The 13,629-nt window shown below is 41.7% G+C and overlaps 1 protein-coding gene across 1 annotated transcript in view; it reads left to right on the top strand.

Moving 5' to 3' along the window:
* Nucleotides 1–416: 416 nt before the first annotated feature.
* The window catches only part of PPP4R4 (protein phosphatase 4 regulatory subunit 4), a 2,085,322-nt gene continuing 2,072,109 nt past the window's right edge, over nucleotides 417–13,629 (top strand). The window contains exons 1-2 of the mRNA XM_085626471.1: nucleotides 417–1,530; nucleotides 2,228–2,301. Coding sequence (XP_085482597.1) covers nucleotides 1,417–1,530; nucleotides 2,228–2,301 — 188 coding nt within the window. The 5' untranslated portion in view covers nucleotides 417–1,416. The remainder of the gene's footprint in view (nucleotides 1,531–2,227; nucleotides 2,302–13,629) is intronic.

Genomic DNA, 13,629 nt, shown 5'->3' with positions numbered 1-13,629 from the left:
CTTTTTGGCTGTTCGTACGTTACTTTCCATCGGATAGATTAGCTACAGTTTTAACCCTAGGATCACGCTCAGGGTCATTTTCTAGTTGCTGGGTTATTTTTTGTGCTTGATTAATATTTGGTTACATGTGTTAGTTCTCATTAGTCCAGTGTTTAGCATTCATTGGTTCTCATTTAGTGCATCGATTTGTACCCATTGACTGACGCCCCATTAAATTGATCATTTTGTGCCATCAGACATATATACTTCACCCTCTTAAAAGTGTTATACTCCATTTACCCCTCACTCACTTTATCCTTCTGGGAACAGTGAACATAGCGTGTTGGGTGTTTCTGCAAGTATTTAAGCTCTCACTTGTTGTCCTCACAACGGATTGGGCGTTTCTTCCTTGTCGCGTGGCAGTTTAGTGCCAGCCCATTCTAAGCAAAGGGCGATCTCAAGATGAATATTTAACACTGACTAGGACACGCCAAGAGGATAATAAAATCCAACTATTTTCGACGCCTGGATCGTTTGCTTGATTTCAGCCTGTGTGAGAGAGAGAATGAGATCTGCAGACAGCCTCTCGCAGATATAAAAAAGGCTCGGGTTGCCTAGCAAACATTGTCGAGGATTTGGAACAAGCGCTGAGAGAGGGAGAGGCAGCGGGGCAGCTGAAGGGAGGTAGGGAGGTGGGAAGGCTCCTGTCTCGGTTCTTTTGGGGTGCTGAAGTCCTCAGCCGTCTTCTCCGTGACCACCACGTCTTCCCAAGGGCTAAATTGACGAGCGGTTGAGGTGTCGGACTGTTCTTCGGCATTTTGTCTATCCCGAGTCTCCGCATCGGGGATTGTATCTGACAGGGAGACGCTCGCAGTTTTCATCTGTGCAAGTCCTGCTTCCACCAGCGACATTGGGTCGAATCCTCTACACAGGGAAGTGTCGGTCTTCTCCGCGAGTCCCACCTGCTCACCGTGTGCATTTTCTATAATAGAAGGGAAGGGCCTGGTCTCCAGTCAATTCAGGTTTAACAGAAGGACCCAACGTGCTTGCTCCTCCATTCAGCCTTCAAGAATCCTTTCTTGGGGTTCGGGGATTCCTTGGCACCTTCCTTTAATGCAAAACGTTTAAGGGCAGGGACACAGAGTTAGCTGGTGTGCTCCTTGTCTCACTACACCAGAACCAGGGTGGGTATTTGCAGTTCAACAGTACTTGTGCCACTCCACCAGGGGCACAAGGGGATATTTCACATCTTCGATTGTTGGTTACGTAATACCAGCCCCCAGGTAATACGTTCCACTGGGAAGAGGGGCTCGCATCCAGTGACTGCCAGCCAGGCTTGACCTTGAGCGGATCTCCTGGTTGCCTAACTTCCACTAGTGCGATGTGACTGGACTTTTCATGGGTTTCTGAGGCACATTTTCAAGCTGAACCTCCCAAATGTATCCGACAGCCTTCTCCACCATGGATTGCTCTGGCAGTCAAGGCTTGTTCGGGTACGACGACCTGCAGGATCTTACATTCATCGAGAGACCCGTGCGCAGGAGTCTTAAGGTATTTATGGCTTAGGAGGGTCTTTCTAGATTGATTAAAACGTCAATTTTAAGTTTAGAATGTTATAAAATGAAAGAGTGTTATTTTTTAAAGCTTTAATTCCCAGCTGAATCTGTTGCGTCGCCTCGATTACACCCAATGTTCATTTTCCCGACCTTTGAAGGATAAAAGACTGAGCGTTGCCGTTGCATTCACATATTTGACCACACATTTAACAAATGGGGCTCTTTCATAGGTGAATCAGTCCTCTGAGCCAGCAGGCCAGCATCGTTTAACAGTAGCACATATATCCTTTATTCTTTGCTCCAAATATCTTTCAGGGAAACATGTGCACTTTGCTTTAAGGTTTGTAGAACTTGAGCATTAATAACTCGAGGGTGTTGATTTGTAGCAGAGAATCTGTGGGTTTGATATTAAGTATGGTTTTAGAATTTGAACCCACTGACCTTTGACGTGCTTGGTTCTCTAAAACAGTACAGACCACTATGGGGATGCAACATATACTTGCCGTCTGCCCTGTGAAATACCCTTCACAGTAAAGCTGCATACTTCCCTTGTATTCATGTACATTGGTTTCTGTGTCATGTGAGTGCATGCATATTGACCTCTGCAGATGATTTTTGCGCCTAGTTGTGTTTTGTGTTAATACGATAGATAGAAAATGTATTTAATATAATTCGTGTTTCCTGATTCACAGACCCCGGAAGAAATAGAAAAACTTACAGTTGATGAAGACCTTAATGACATCGAGCGTGCTGTCTACCTGCTCAGGTATTTCCTAACTCAAGTCCGAGACTTTCAAGTGATGCTGTTTTGTATCTGCCCAGACTTCGACATGTGTAGGGTAGGGAGCGGACGTGAATTTCTTGTCAGGCATGATTCTGAATAGTCGGAGAGAAACCATGTTGTCAATGGCACACTGCGCTGATTCTTAGATTCTCCTGAGGCTTTGGAGTGGGAGCCACGTCTCCGAGACAGAAGTGTGTGTAAAGATAAATTGCATAGGTTGTGGTCTGTAGAGCATGCCCGTTGTTGTGCAGAATTTATTCTGACATTTACCATCATTTGTCATGTGAAGAACAGTAAACAAGCCCCCACGCTTTGAGAATGTTGACAGGTCCTGTACACATACACTGCAACAGTGAGTAAAGTCCTAATAATACAGCGAGTCATAGAAATTGACATTTCAGAGCATCTGGCTGCTACTGCAATCTTCCTTAATGACTCATGCCATCTCTAGATGGCAGAATGCTACAGCTGCCTGATTCTGTGAAAATACACATTTTATTCCCGAGGTTCGCTGAACTGTGATTGCCTATGAAGTTGTGATAAATTGTTTATATTAGGCTGCACATACTTTATATTGTATAAAGTGTATGGTTGAAAGAGAAATAGATCCCGGTCCTCCATAATAAATTACCAGCCTGTTTTTGGCGCTTAATGTTGCATTTTTCGATATTAACTAACTGATGATACTGTTACCGAATTTAATGGACACCTGTTTACCGACATTTCAGAGACAGAAGGCTGTGTTCAAGTTCGTTACCGATAAATCACAGCACATGAAAGTGTCATACTAACTGTAGGATCTGGCATGTATGCCAGCCACAAGAAATATTGGTGCAACAGTTTGAGCAAAGGGTGCACACTATGTGGCAAAACATAATTAGTAGGATTTTTCCTATGTGGTACAAATAAACCGTTTTTACCGGATAACCGAAAAAATAATTTTTTTTTACATTGTAACATTCAATGAATTTCATTTCCCAGGACATCATTAAAGGTTAAGCAGTCTCACTCTCCTTTTGACATCAGAAAAAATAATTCTCTACTACCACTGTACTTTTTTAAAATAGATAATTTAATATTGTGGTCCTGGTAGTGTTCAATATTGTAACAATTTCCCTTTTTGAACTCTTAGTACTTCGAACTGTTTTTGAGAAGGAAATTAACATTTGGAGATTGGCATAATGCTTGTAGCGACCTTTTGCTCTTCACGTTTGGTGCCGTATTTGAGAAGTTAGCCACTATTTCCATGGGAGTGTATCTTTCAGAAAGAAACATCACTGGGGTTATTTAGTGAGGATCGAGTACTTCAATGTATTGCTTTTCAGATTAATTGATGATTTGGTCTGTTCTGAGGTACTGAATATAGTGTTTGTATCTGGATGCAAAATATTTGTGTACTTTGTTCCATAAAGATGAAAAGAACGTAAAAGTGTCTTTAAAAAACTGAGTGTTATAAGTTGACTTAAGCTTGTTTGTTCATCTAATGATAGTCACGTTCTTTCAGGGTATTCTTTGTAATAGGGAGCACTGTCCCTGTATGCACCTGTATTATGCTTAGGGCCCAGGGAAATAGGGCCATATGCATAATACGGCCCCAGATGATTTCCTTCTCTGACATAGAATTGTTAGTTTTAAACCACACTAGCCCCGGCAGATAGCTGGGGGAGGGAACTAAAGGCACAGGGCGCCAGGAGCTAGCCAGCCTCCAACATTCAATGTTACACACAAATGAGGCTGCTCCCAGATTAGAGTGACCAGTAGTGCTCAAGAAATCAAATTCATACTGTAAGTGTTGGCATCTCACAAAAAGTGAAGGAATGGCCTCAGACACCACCTGGTGTCATGCTTCATCACCGGCCTTCCTCGCCCTCTAAAAACTTGGTTTGATAGAGGGCGGGCATACACCTGACGACACGGCTGCACTTCTAAACTAAGTGGGACCCGTGAATACTGAATGTGATTTTAAAAACCATTACAGTTGTCTAAATTTTAATAAGGTGGGCAACTGTACGGTATTAAAACAGTGATGCGATGAATAGAGGAATTTATTATCCCCTCACCGCGGTGTATAGGGTCGACATGTTTCTGCCCAGTGTCCCAGTAGGGTACGTGGCTTTCATCAGGACCTGTTTTCTAAGAGCGGGCACCGGACTTACCAATCTTGTGATAAGGGAAAACAACTATGTGGGGTGACCTTTTGTCACTCCACTCTTTAAGGGGGATCCACATCAGCCCAAATTTCTTAGCCTATTTGCTCCATGGAAGGAATGGAGGGAAGGCCCCTATAGTCACACTTAAGTCAAGGTGCGCCTTCCGCTGAAAACAACTAGCTCTGTCCGTCTCTCCTTCCCGTAGATCTACGCATCACTGTTTTAATACCGTACAGTTGCCCACCTTATTAAAATTAATTAGACAACTGTAATGGTTTTCAAAATCACATGGCCGATGATGAAACATGACACCAGTTGGTGTGTGAGGCCAGTCCTTCACTTTTTGTGTGATGCCAACACTCACAGTATGAATTTGACTTCTTGAGCACTACTGGCAACTCTAATCTGGGAGCAGCCTCATTTGTGTGTAATACAGAATTGTTAGTACCATTCCCATCAAAAAGGAAGCAGGGATTGGGTGGATCAGAGGGGAATTAATCCTCAGGCTCAGCTCTTTTTTTAGGACCCCGTTCTCATAATTTATTCATACATTTTAAAGCAAAGCTCCCCTATTTATTAGTGGCGAGTCAGCTCACAGCTATTACCACAAGATGTCACCATATATGCATCTTCCTTGTTTTCTCTTTCCCAGCAGGACTTTAAAAAAAACAAAAAAAAACTTTGGTTCTTGTCATATGAAGGGCCGCTACAGTTTGCTGACCGAGTCCCAAAAAAACGTCTAACTTGCGTGGTGGGTACACTCTTATTATCACAGATTGGTGACAAAGAACTGCTGTACCAATCTTCTCTGACCTCTTTAAGTGATTTATGAAATGCAGGACCCGATGATTCAGTGGGATAGATTGAAAATCACTAAGAAAATACAAATATTCTCTGATGACATTGGTTTTGTAAGCGATTCAGTATCCATTCCAAAGCCTACATGTCATTCCTCTTATTGGTCCTTGGTATTTTACATGACTCGTTCTTACGGTGTCTAATTTGTGAATACAGAAATACAAATTTTAAAAAGTACAGGGAACTGAAGTTTTTCTTGGGGGACTGCTGCAAATAGCTAAAGGCCAGCATTGACCAATACAAAAGCTGCCTAGTCTTCTTTCCAGCCCATGCCCTTTTCCTCCACAGCAGTTCACTTCCCTTCTCTTTATCTCATGCTTGTGGCTTCTGTTTCATCTCTGGTTTCCACTTTTACAACTTTTTTTCTTCTTTTTCTCTTCCCCTTTCTTTCTCACTTTTTTCTTCCCTTTCTCTCTCTTGATATTGGTTAAAGTCGGTTGATGAAAAATAAGCTATGGTCCCCAAAATGAGTGCCCAGCATGTGCAAGAACCACCCCCAAGTAAACACTGCATTCACCTTGGAGTGGCTGAGTCAGACTACTCTGGCTGAAAGAATATCTTTCTGAGGATCTCCTTGCCCACATTTCATGATTGGGGATCTTGAATGGGAAAGAAAGGGGTGGTTCTCTTGTGTTCAGCTTCCAAACACAAGAGCTCACCCCACTGCCTCAAACTGAATATTCCTTGTCAGTTTGTGATAATCCTATTTTTTTTTTTATTCACATTGTCCTTAAACGTTCCCATTCTTAGGCTCTATTTTTTTTTGCTCAAGTCTTCTGGTGCTCCACTGTAGTGGCAGGCGAGAAGAGGTAAAATGTATTGTTTAACAACTTTCTGTCAGTGACATTTTCAGAATGAATATTTTTTATATTAAATGCTTTGATTGATACCGTTTTTGAAATGGATTAACACAACTGATTTTATCTTAACAACCAGTACCAGTACTTAGTTTCTGTACTTTAGTGACCTTTACTATGAATACGTTGCTCAATGTTAATAACCTTTTAAAACAATGCCTGAGTAGATTTGGTGCCACCACCAACCCATTTTACAAAGGCCTCTCATCAAATACCAATGCTAAATATTTGAGCCATATACTTCTCATTTAGTTTATGCGTTTTCTGAATTTTTGTTTTCTGTTTAAACTCTTTCATTGACAGTCCAGTTCTTAGCTGGTATGCTCTGATAATAACCCATGCCTTCCTGCTTTCTTGGAGCTTTGAAACTTTCAGTTCCATAGTAACTGATATCTCAGAAGATGATCCCTCAGGTCGCTTACCCATAAATTGGAACTTGTAGTTGAGTTGTGGAGGAAGTTTTAGATTTTGGTTTGACAAGCAAAAAAGCTAAGCATTGTAGGTTTATGCTGCATTTTCATGCTTCAGAATCCATCTTAGTAGTAGAGAGTCATGGAACGGAGTGGGCGTAGTAACTGTAGAGGCTCTCGACAAGAACATTGTGCCTTCGTCCGCCCCTTTGCATAGCTACTATCTGTGACTATAGCTGGAGGTGGAACTCTGGTTAATGTTCTTTGTCATAATTACAGGTTTACATTCACATGCTCTATAATCTTTGGCCATTCGCTGCATGTCATCGAGCCTCCGCTTTTCATCTGTAATTTTGGATTACTTAAAGCGCCTTTCGAGTGCTGTAATGGCTATTTATTCACTATCTTAGAATGTTTGTGTTCACACAAGTTGCTTACCACGTTACCACTGGTAAAGGATTCAACTTTGTAGCTATCGTTGTTATACCTCATCATTATCACAAGCTAGTTGACAAAGGTTTTCATTATCCACATTCTACATAAATGTATTGGCTTCCAAAACATTGACCGTTGTTTTTGTTTTATGTGGTGATTCCCTTTGTTTACTAATGGGTGACACTTTTACCTACATTCGGAAAGAAGATTGACTCCGCTTCTTTAATTTTCTTTTATTCGTAAAACGGCCAAATGGTCCTTTTCTTGCTTAATCTTGACAAATGTCTGTTTAGCATTATTATTTGTTCATGTCTTGCCTGGGCTATTTTTTGCCAAATATATGGTTCTCCAAACTTTAATGTAATATAACCTACTTATGTTCAATGAAAATTATCAGGAGTGAAAAATATTATTAGTGTTGTTACGGTGACCATATCAGACAAGGTTACATTAGTGGCCATCCTATGCAAGATTATCAGTAGTGATCACCTCGGTGCAGGTTTTCCAGTAGCAATGTAGAAAAGGCTTTGTCAAAGTGGAATGCCTCTACTTTATGGGAAATACTTATCATTCATAACTGTATTGCCCCTGACACCAAGGTAATAATATTAGTACTAAAGTATCCCCAATGCCCCATGATTTTTTCCTCAAGTAACTTTAAATATATTTTGGAAATGTAACCATTTTACTCCAATTACCAGCTTATGAGTTCTGAAAATACACACATTTTCATATGAAATACACCCTTTTCAGTTTTGGTATACATATATGAACTCAGTCAAGCAAAAGCTTATCATTTATTATGCTCCGCTGCACACAGGATAGCTACTTACAGCTAGCTTGAGAGCTACCAGTAGCTCAAAAGCTACTTATTCGAGAAGGCTGGCCTACAATATAATAGATGCACTGGGCTTTGGATCAGCATCCTGCTTAAGACTGGATGGCTTTATTATCTACCTCAGTTCGATGCTCTTGATTAATTGGTTTACCTCCTTATTCTATATTTTGCCCGCCTCTAGGATGTATCTTCTTTACCACTGTATTAACTAGATGCGTTGTGTCTCACCACTGCTGATATTAGGGGACTATTTTTTTTCATTTGTCCTTCAGCAGCCCTTAGAAGCATACACCATGTTTCACTGTCTCTGTATCAACTCTCCACCACCTACCTGTAAGCCCCCTTTATTCCCCACTCTTCAGATGTACCCCTTGCCTGCTTCTTCCTGACCTAATTCATTGTTTTTCATTTTTCTTAGCAGTTGGTTGCGTGAGGCCATGGTAGTTGCACACTGTTTACTGCTACCAGGCCTCCGCTTCCTTGCTCATCCGTTGTCCCTTTCCGGTTGCCTTAATGGCTGCTGGGGATTTACTAAACATGCTCATACATGCACACTCATGAAGACTATCTTGGAATGCTTATTTTTAATGATAAAAACCATTCTAATATGACCATATCTGTGTGTGTATGCATACCTGGCGAATCACAGGTGGGCATTTTGTTAATGGCACAGAAAACAAGCCCTGGCAAGACTGATATCTCTTCACACACATTTTTAAAGGTGATACCTAGTGGCTTTGCCAGTGCTTGCTCTTTTGTAAGCTCTCTCTCTCTCTCTCTCTCTCTCTCTCTCTCTCTCTCTCTCTCTCTCTCTCTCTCTCTCTCTCTCTCTCTCTCTCTCTCTCTCTCTCTCTCTCTCTCTCTCTCTCTCTCTTCTCCCCCCCCCCCCACGCCGGTTTTCAAGTGGGGTCCGTGATGAAAGCTCTCTGTGGGAGTCCAGGATTAACACAGGTATTATGAGACAGAATTAGAGATGGACTCGAAGTGATAGTATTTAATATTACCCTATTCTAAACACTGTCTATATGTGATCTGCTTTCAGACACATTTCATGATACTCAATAAAAATCTCACAAAACTGTCCAATGTAAAAATAACAAGAAAATATCAGAGGTATTAAATATCCAAATAAAATTGACGCAGTGACTACTTGGGATATGTTTTTAGGTTCAACGATGGGGGAGTATTGAGTAAAGGGCGTAAGTGAGAGTCATCCTCAATGACAAAAATATGGAGGAAATTGGATTATCAATTCTGGCAAAAATCAAGTGATAAATGGGTATATTCACATTATTTTTTAAAAATCTTTTTAGTTCGATATTTTTTCCTGGGATTTGTTAATACACATCCAGTTTCTTCAGCTGCTCATTATGTTCACTTCATCCAAATTCAAACCCTCATAGAAATAAAGGACAAAGTGTGACTACAAAGTGAACCTACATTTTGGATTATAATGGCAGTTTCGTCTCTTAATAATATCATAAAGATGACCTCTTGACAACTCGTAAAACGATGTTATACATTTTTAAGGCTTTATTATTATATATCTTCACTTTCTAATGGATCTATTTATGCTGGTCACACTGGTACAGATTCCTAAATTAGTTTAGCGAATAGATATCCCTCTTGGAACCAAGAAGGTCCCTAGTAACAAAAAAGAGAGAAGGGGAGGGAACAACCAATGATAAAGGAGGGGGTGTTCTAAAGTGAAGAAGAACACCTGACAGAGTCTACACCTCGCTGATTTAATAATCCGCCTTGGATGAAGGGTGGGAAGGGAGGAAGACCCTTTTGTTATTATAGCCCTCACTCACTCTAATAGTGACATGCTTCATTATCGGGCTCACCCTGACTCCTAAAGGTCAGGGTGGGTTTGACTGTATTTCAGGGAGCACTTATGAAGATATTTTGTATGGGGGCGTAACGTTAAGATAAAATTCCTCTCGCTCCTAAAGTATCCTTTATTGGTGAAGTGGGAGGGAAGGTTAAAAACTGACTATGGAAGGGTGGGAGGATATGATGGTCCTATGACCCTAACTGAACAACAACATGTTTCAGAAATTGCTACTGGCCTATTTAACGGTCCTAGAGGCCTAGAGGTCCTAGAGGCCAGGGTGAGATGCGAAGAGGTAACTTCCCCCATAGACGTGAATGCGAAGTGGTCATGCAATTAACTTGTATCACACTAGTACATATATTATTATTCAAGGGACAAGTCTAATACCTGCCACTCTATTACCGAGAGTGTTGCATTGGCAGTTTGTTTTCTGTAAAACCTTAAATTCAAAAACTTCCTGCTAAGCACTAAGTCCTCCTCTTTGAGGCAGGCTATTACTACCTGCCAACATGTTTGTATGCCTCTTTTTATAAATAAAAATAGCGTCGCCCCACTGCTTGTGGAGCATTGTAAAAAAAAAATAATTGATAACAGAAGTTATTTCTGTTATTATCATTTTTTTTTCAGGCAGGTTGGGCGGTGCTGGCACTCCCATGACGTCCGGGAGGAGGGGTGGTTTGCACTCCTTAAGTGTGCACGACTGCTTGGCTGGCCCTCTTGGGCCGCCCAAGCAGTCATGCGCACTTTGCATGTCCCCCACCAGGCTGCATTACACAGCCTGGTGAGGAACATGCAAAGCCTCCCAGTCCCCTTCTGAGCGCCAATCTACAGGGCTTGAACCAATCACAACACTGCAATGCAGCATTGTGATTGGTCAGGGGAGGGAGTTTAATTTTGTTATACCCCCCCCCCCCCCCCTCCGCCTGCCCTCCACCCTTGGTCCCGGCCAGCCGCTACTGACTTTAGTAGTCATTTTATCTCGTCTACCAGTGCTGGACGTGTGCATACGATATGCGTTATGTCCTCCTTAACATATTGGCACAGGCGACATACAGTTGCAGTGGCTTGCCTTAGCCAGGCAAATGCGATACATAAAGTATTACAACTGCCCAATCAGTAGCTCAGTAGCTTCAGCTTTGCCTTGAGCCCAAAAAGTTCTCCTAGATAGACTTGAGGCTTCAGGAAGCTGTAGTATCCAGTTGCCATCCATGCGTGTGATCTTTTCGCCAGCAGGGCTTTATCAGCCAGCATAGAAAGTTTTTTTGACTGCCGAATTCAAAGCCTTATTAAAAGCCGCCTGGCTAAGAGTTAGATCCCATAATGACTAAATTTGCTGCTTTTGCAAGGCCAGTTTCATACATTATTTTGCCAGAGCATTGCCTGGGTTAGATACTGTTTTCCACAGAACGTTATTTAATGTACCTTCCTGCGCTCTTTTTATTTTGTGGCAATTTTTTAAATATGTGCCCAGACTGGCCAGTTCCTGGTCTGTAGCCCACATTCTAACCTTATTGGGCTGGTGATGTATGGCACGGCAACCAAAACACCAGCCAGTAGAAAATCAATTTAAGTTGTTCCTTAATGAACAGAAGGCAGCTGTAAAGGTGTTACTCTTTCTGGTTATTGAACAATTGTGCATTACGAATGAGCCTCTGTCAAAAATTACCCCCAGATATTTGTACTCCGGCACTGATTTCAGCTCTGCACTTTCCAAATGATACGTAGGCACCAGAGATCTCCCAGTGCTGATTAGCATGGTTTTCTTTAGTTTAACTGTTAGACCATGTGCGACCGCTTACGTCGCCATTGGGTTATATTAGCTTCTGCAGGCCAGCCTTTTTATGGCTTAACACCTCTGTCGCCGGCATACATTATGTACGAGACAGTAAAGCATGACAGTTTGGGGGCCTCAGAGTTAACCTTGCTGAGGGTTGTTGCCAATTCTGCTAGATACAATTTAAAGAGGAATGGGGAAAGGATGCAGCCTTGTTTCAAGCCATTTTTGGTATCTATTTTGCTTGAGACAGTTGTTTCGGTACCAAGTCTAATTCGTATCCATGTGTTCATATATAATAATTGCATCTCACTCAGGAGCACAGGCAGAATTCCCAAGGTCTGAAGTTTGCGCCAGAGTATATTGCACTGGAGGACATCAAAAGCGGAGCGAAAATCTACAAAGCATAGATGTAAGTTTAGTGAGCAAGATCTTGCCTTTTCAATTATTAGGGAGAGCATTAAGATGTTCGTTAGTATTTCTGTGTCTTTAATGAAACCAGATTGGTTCGGCCGCACTAATGAATGTTTCTCTGCCCATTCAATTAGCTCTGTCAGCAATATTTTTGCAATGTATTTAGCCTACCCATCCAGCAGTGCAATCAACCTGTAGTTTGACGGCAGGTATGTGATCTCTGCTTGGCAAATCGGTGTTATTATTGAACCGCTCTAGCTATCAGGGATGACCTACTGGAAGAGAACATGATTATAAAACTGACACAGATGTTTTGCCAAATATTGCAGGTTTTCTTTAAAGATTGCCTGTGGGAGGCCATTATGGCCAGACCCTCCATCACGACAGTTGCAATTGCTGTTTTTACACCAGCGGTTGAAATAACTTCCTTTGATCAGTCTAGTTGTAATGTGAGTTGACTGACTGGCTTATTTGAGACCCCCCTATCCGATTTTACCAGTGGTGCCTTGCTATCCTCAAACATTTCCTGCAGATAGATGACCCATGCTTTTTCTGATATGCTAAATGATGCTGGTGGAGGTCTGAACGATTCACTAGCCTAAACAATTCTATTGCATCTTTTCTTCTTGTAGTAGCTTACAGTTTATGCCTGTACAGGTCCATCTCCTTTGTAAATGACTCCCATATTCTTCTTTTGTATGAACATCTCAGCTTAGGTGAAGTGGTCTTTTCTGTTAATGAGATGGATTTGTTTTGAAGTATCCTAAGGGCATGATTTAGCTTATTTTTTGCTGCTGCAAAGTCAATTGATGGTTTTCTGGTACGATCACTTAGTTGTAAGTATGATCTTCTGGGGCCGTGTTCTTTATTGGTCAAAATCTGTAGTCAGCTTACTTATACATTTGCCATTGTGATCTAGTGTGAGATTCAATGCGAGTGATTGAACTTGTTGTCCTGTGTAGCCTCCTATAGTTGTGACTATTGACTAGTGACTATTCCAAGTTCTTGTTTCTCTTGAGCATGAAGCTTACAAGATAGATTTAGATGAATTCATTGAGGTTGGTGATCATGTTCAAACTATCATGAAAAAGGTGACTATTTTGAACAGTGGGAGAGACACCAAAGTGTAGTCAAAGATCGAATGAGCCTGTGCCGAATTAAAAGTAAATTGTGCAGGGACATTGGTGCTTATTCACCCATTTTGGGATCTTAAACCCAAGTGCTTCATGTCTTTCGCGAAAGGCCAAGCTCCTATTGTCCTTCCTAAGCGTCTTGGAATGTAAAGGTGGTATTTGCCAAATTTGGTTTTGTATTTCCAGAGTTTGATCCATTAATATTTCCTGCAGCAGGCTCATGTTAAAATCCCCTGTCAAAAGAATGAGAAGTGGCTTATTTGACATTTGAGTAGCCATAAATGCCAATCATTCAAAAGAGTTGGGACCAGGAGCAGTTCAAGGTTCAGCACCCATGCTCCCATCAATATATAAACAAGCGGAGAGTGACTGTTCCTATGGAGAAGAGAGGTAAAGTGCGGTTGGAAAGTCTATCAAGTGGGGATTCTTGCTTACTGGAAGATATAGCCCTCACACATCCAAATGGGTGTTATGTTTCATCATCGGGCTTAGCTCCTCATGGGGCCGGCGCTGCAAAGCCCCACGGGCCCTGCAAGAAGGGTCTTTGGCAGAGATCTTCTCTTTCAGCCGTAATGATGAGTGCCAGTGTGTGGAGATGGGATAA

The sequence above is a fragment of the Triturus cristatus genome, chromosome 9 (assembly GCF_964204655.1).
Source record: "Triturus cristatus chromosome 9, aTriCri1.1, whole genome shotgun sequence".
NCBI lineage: Eukaryota > Metazoa > Chordata > Amphibia > Caudata > Salamandridae > Triturus > Triturus cristatus.
The sequence above is the reverse complement of the archived record's forward strand: the minus strand, read 5'-3'. Positions and strand labels throughout refer to the sequence as shown.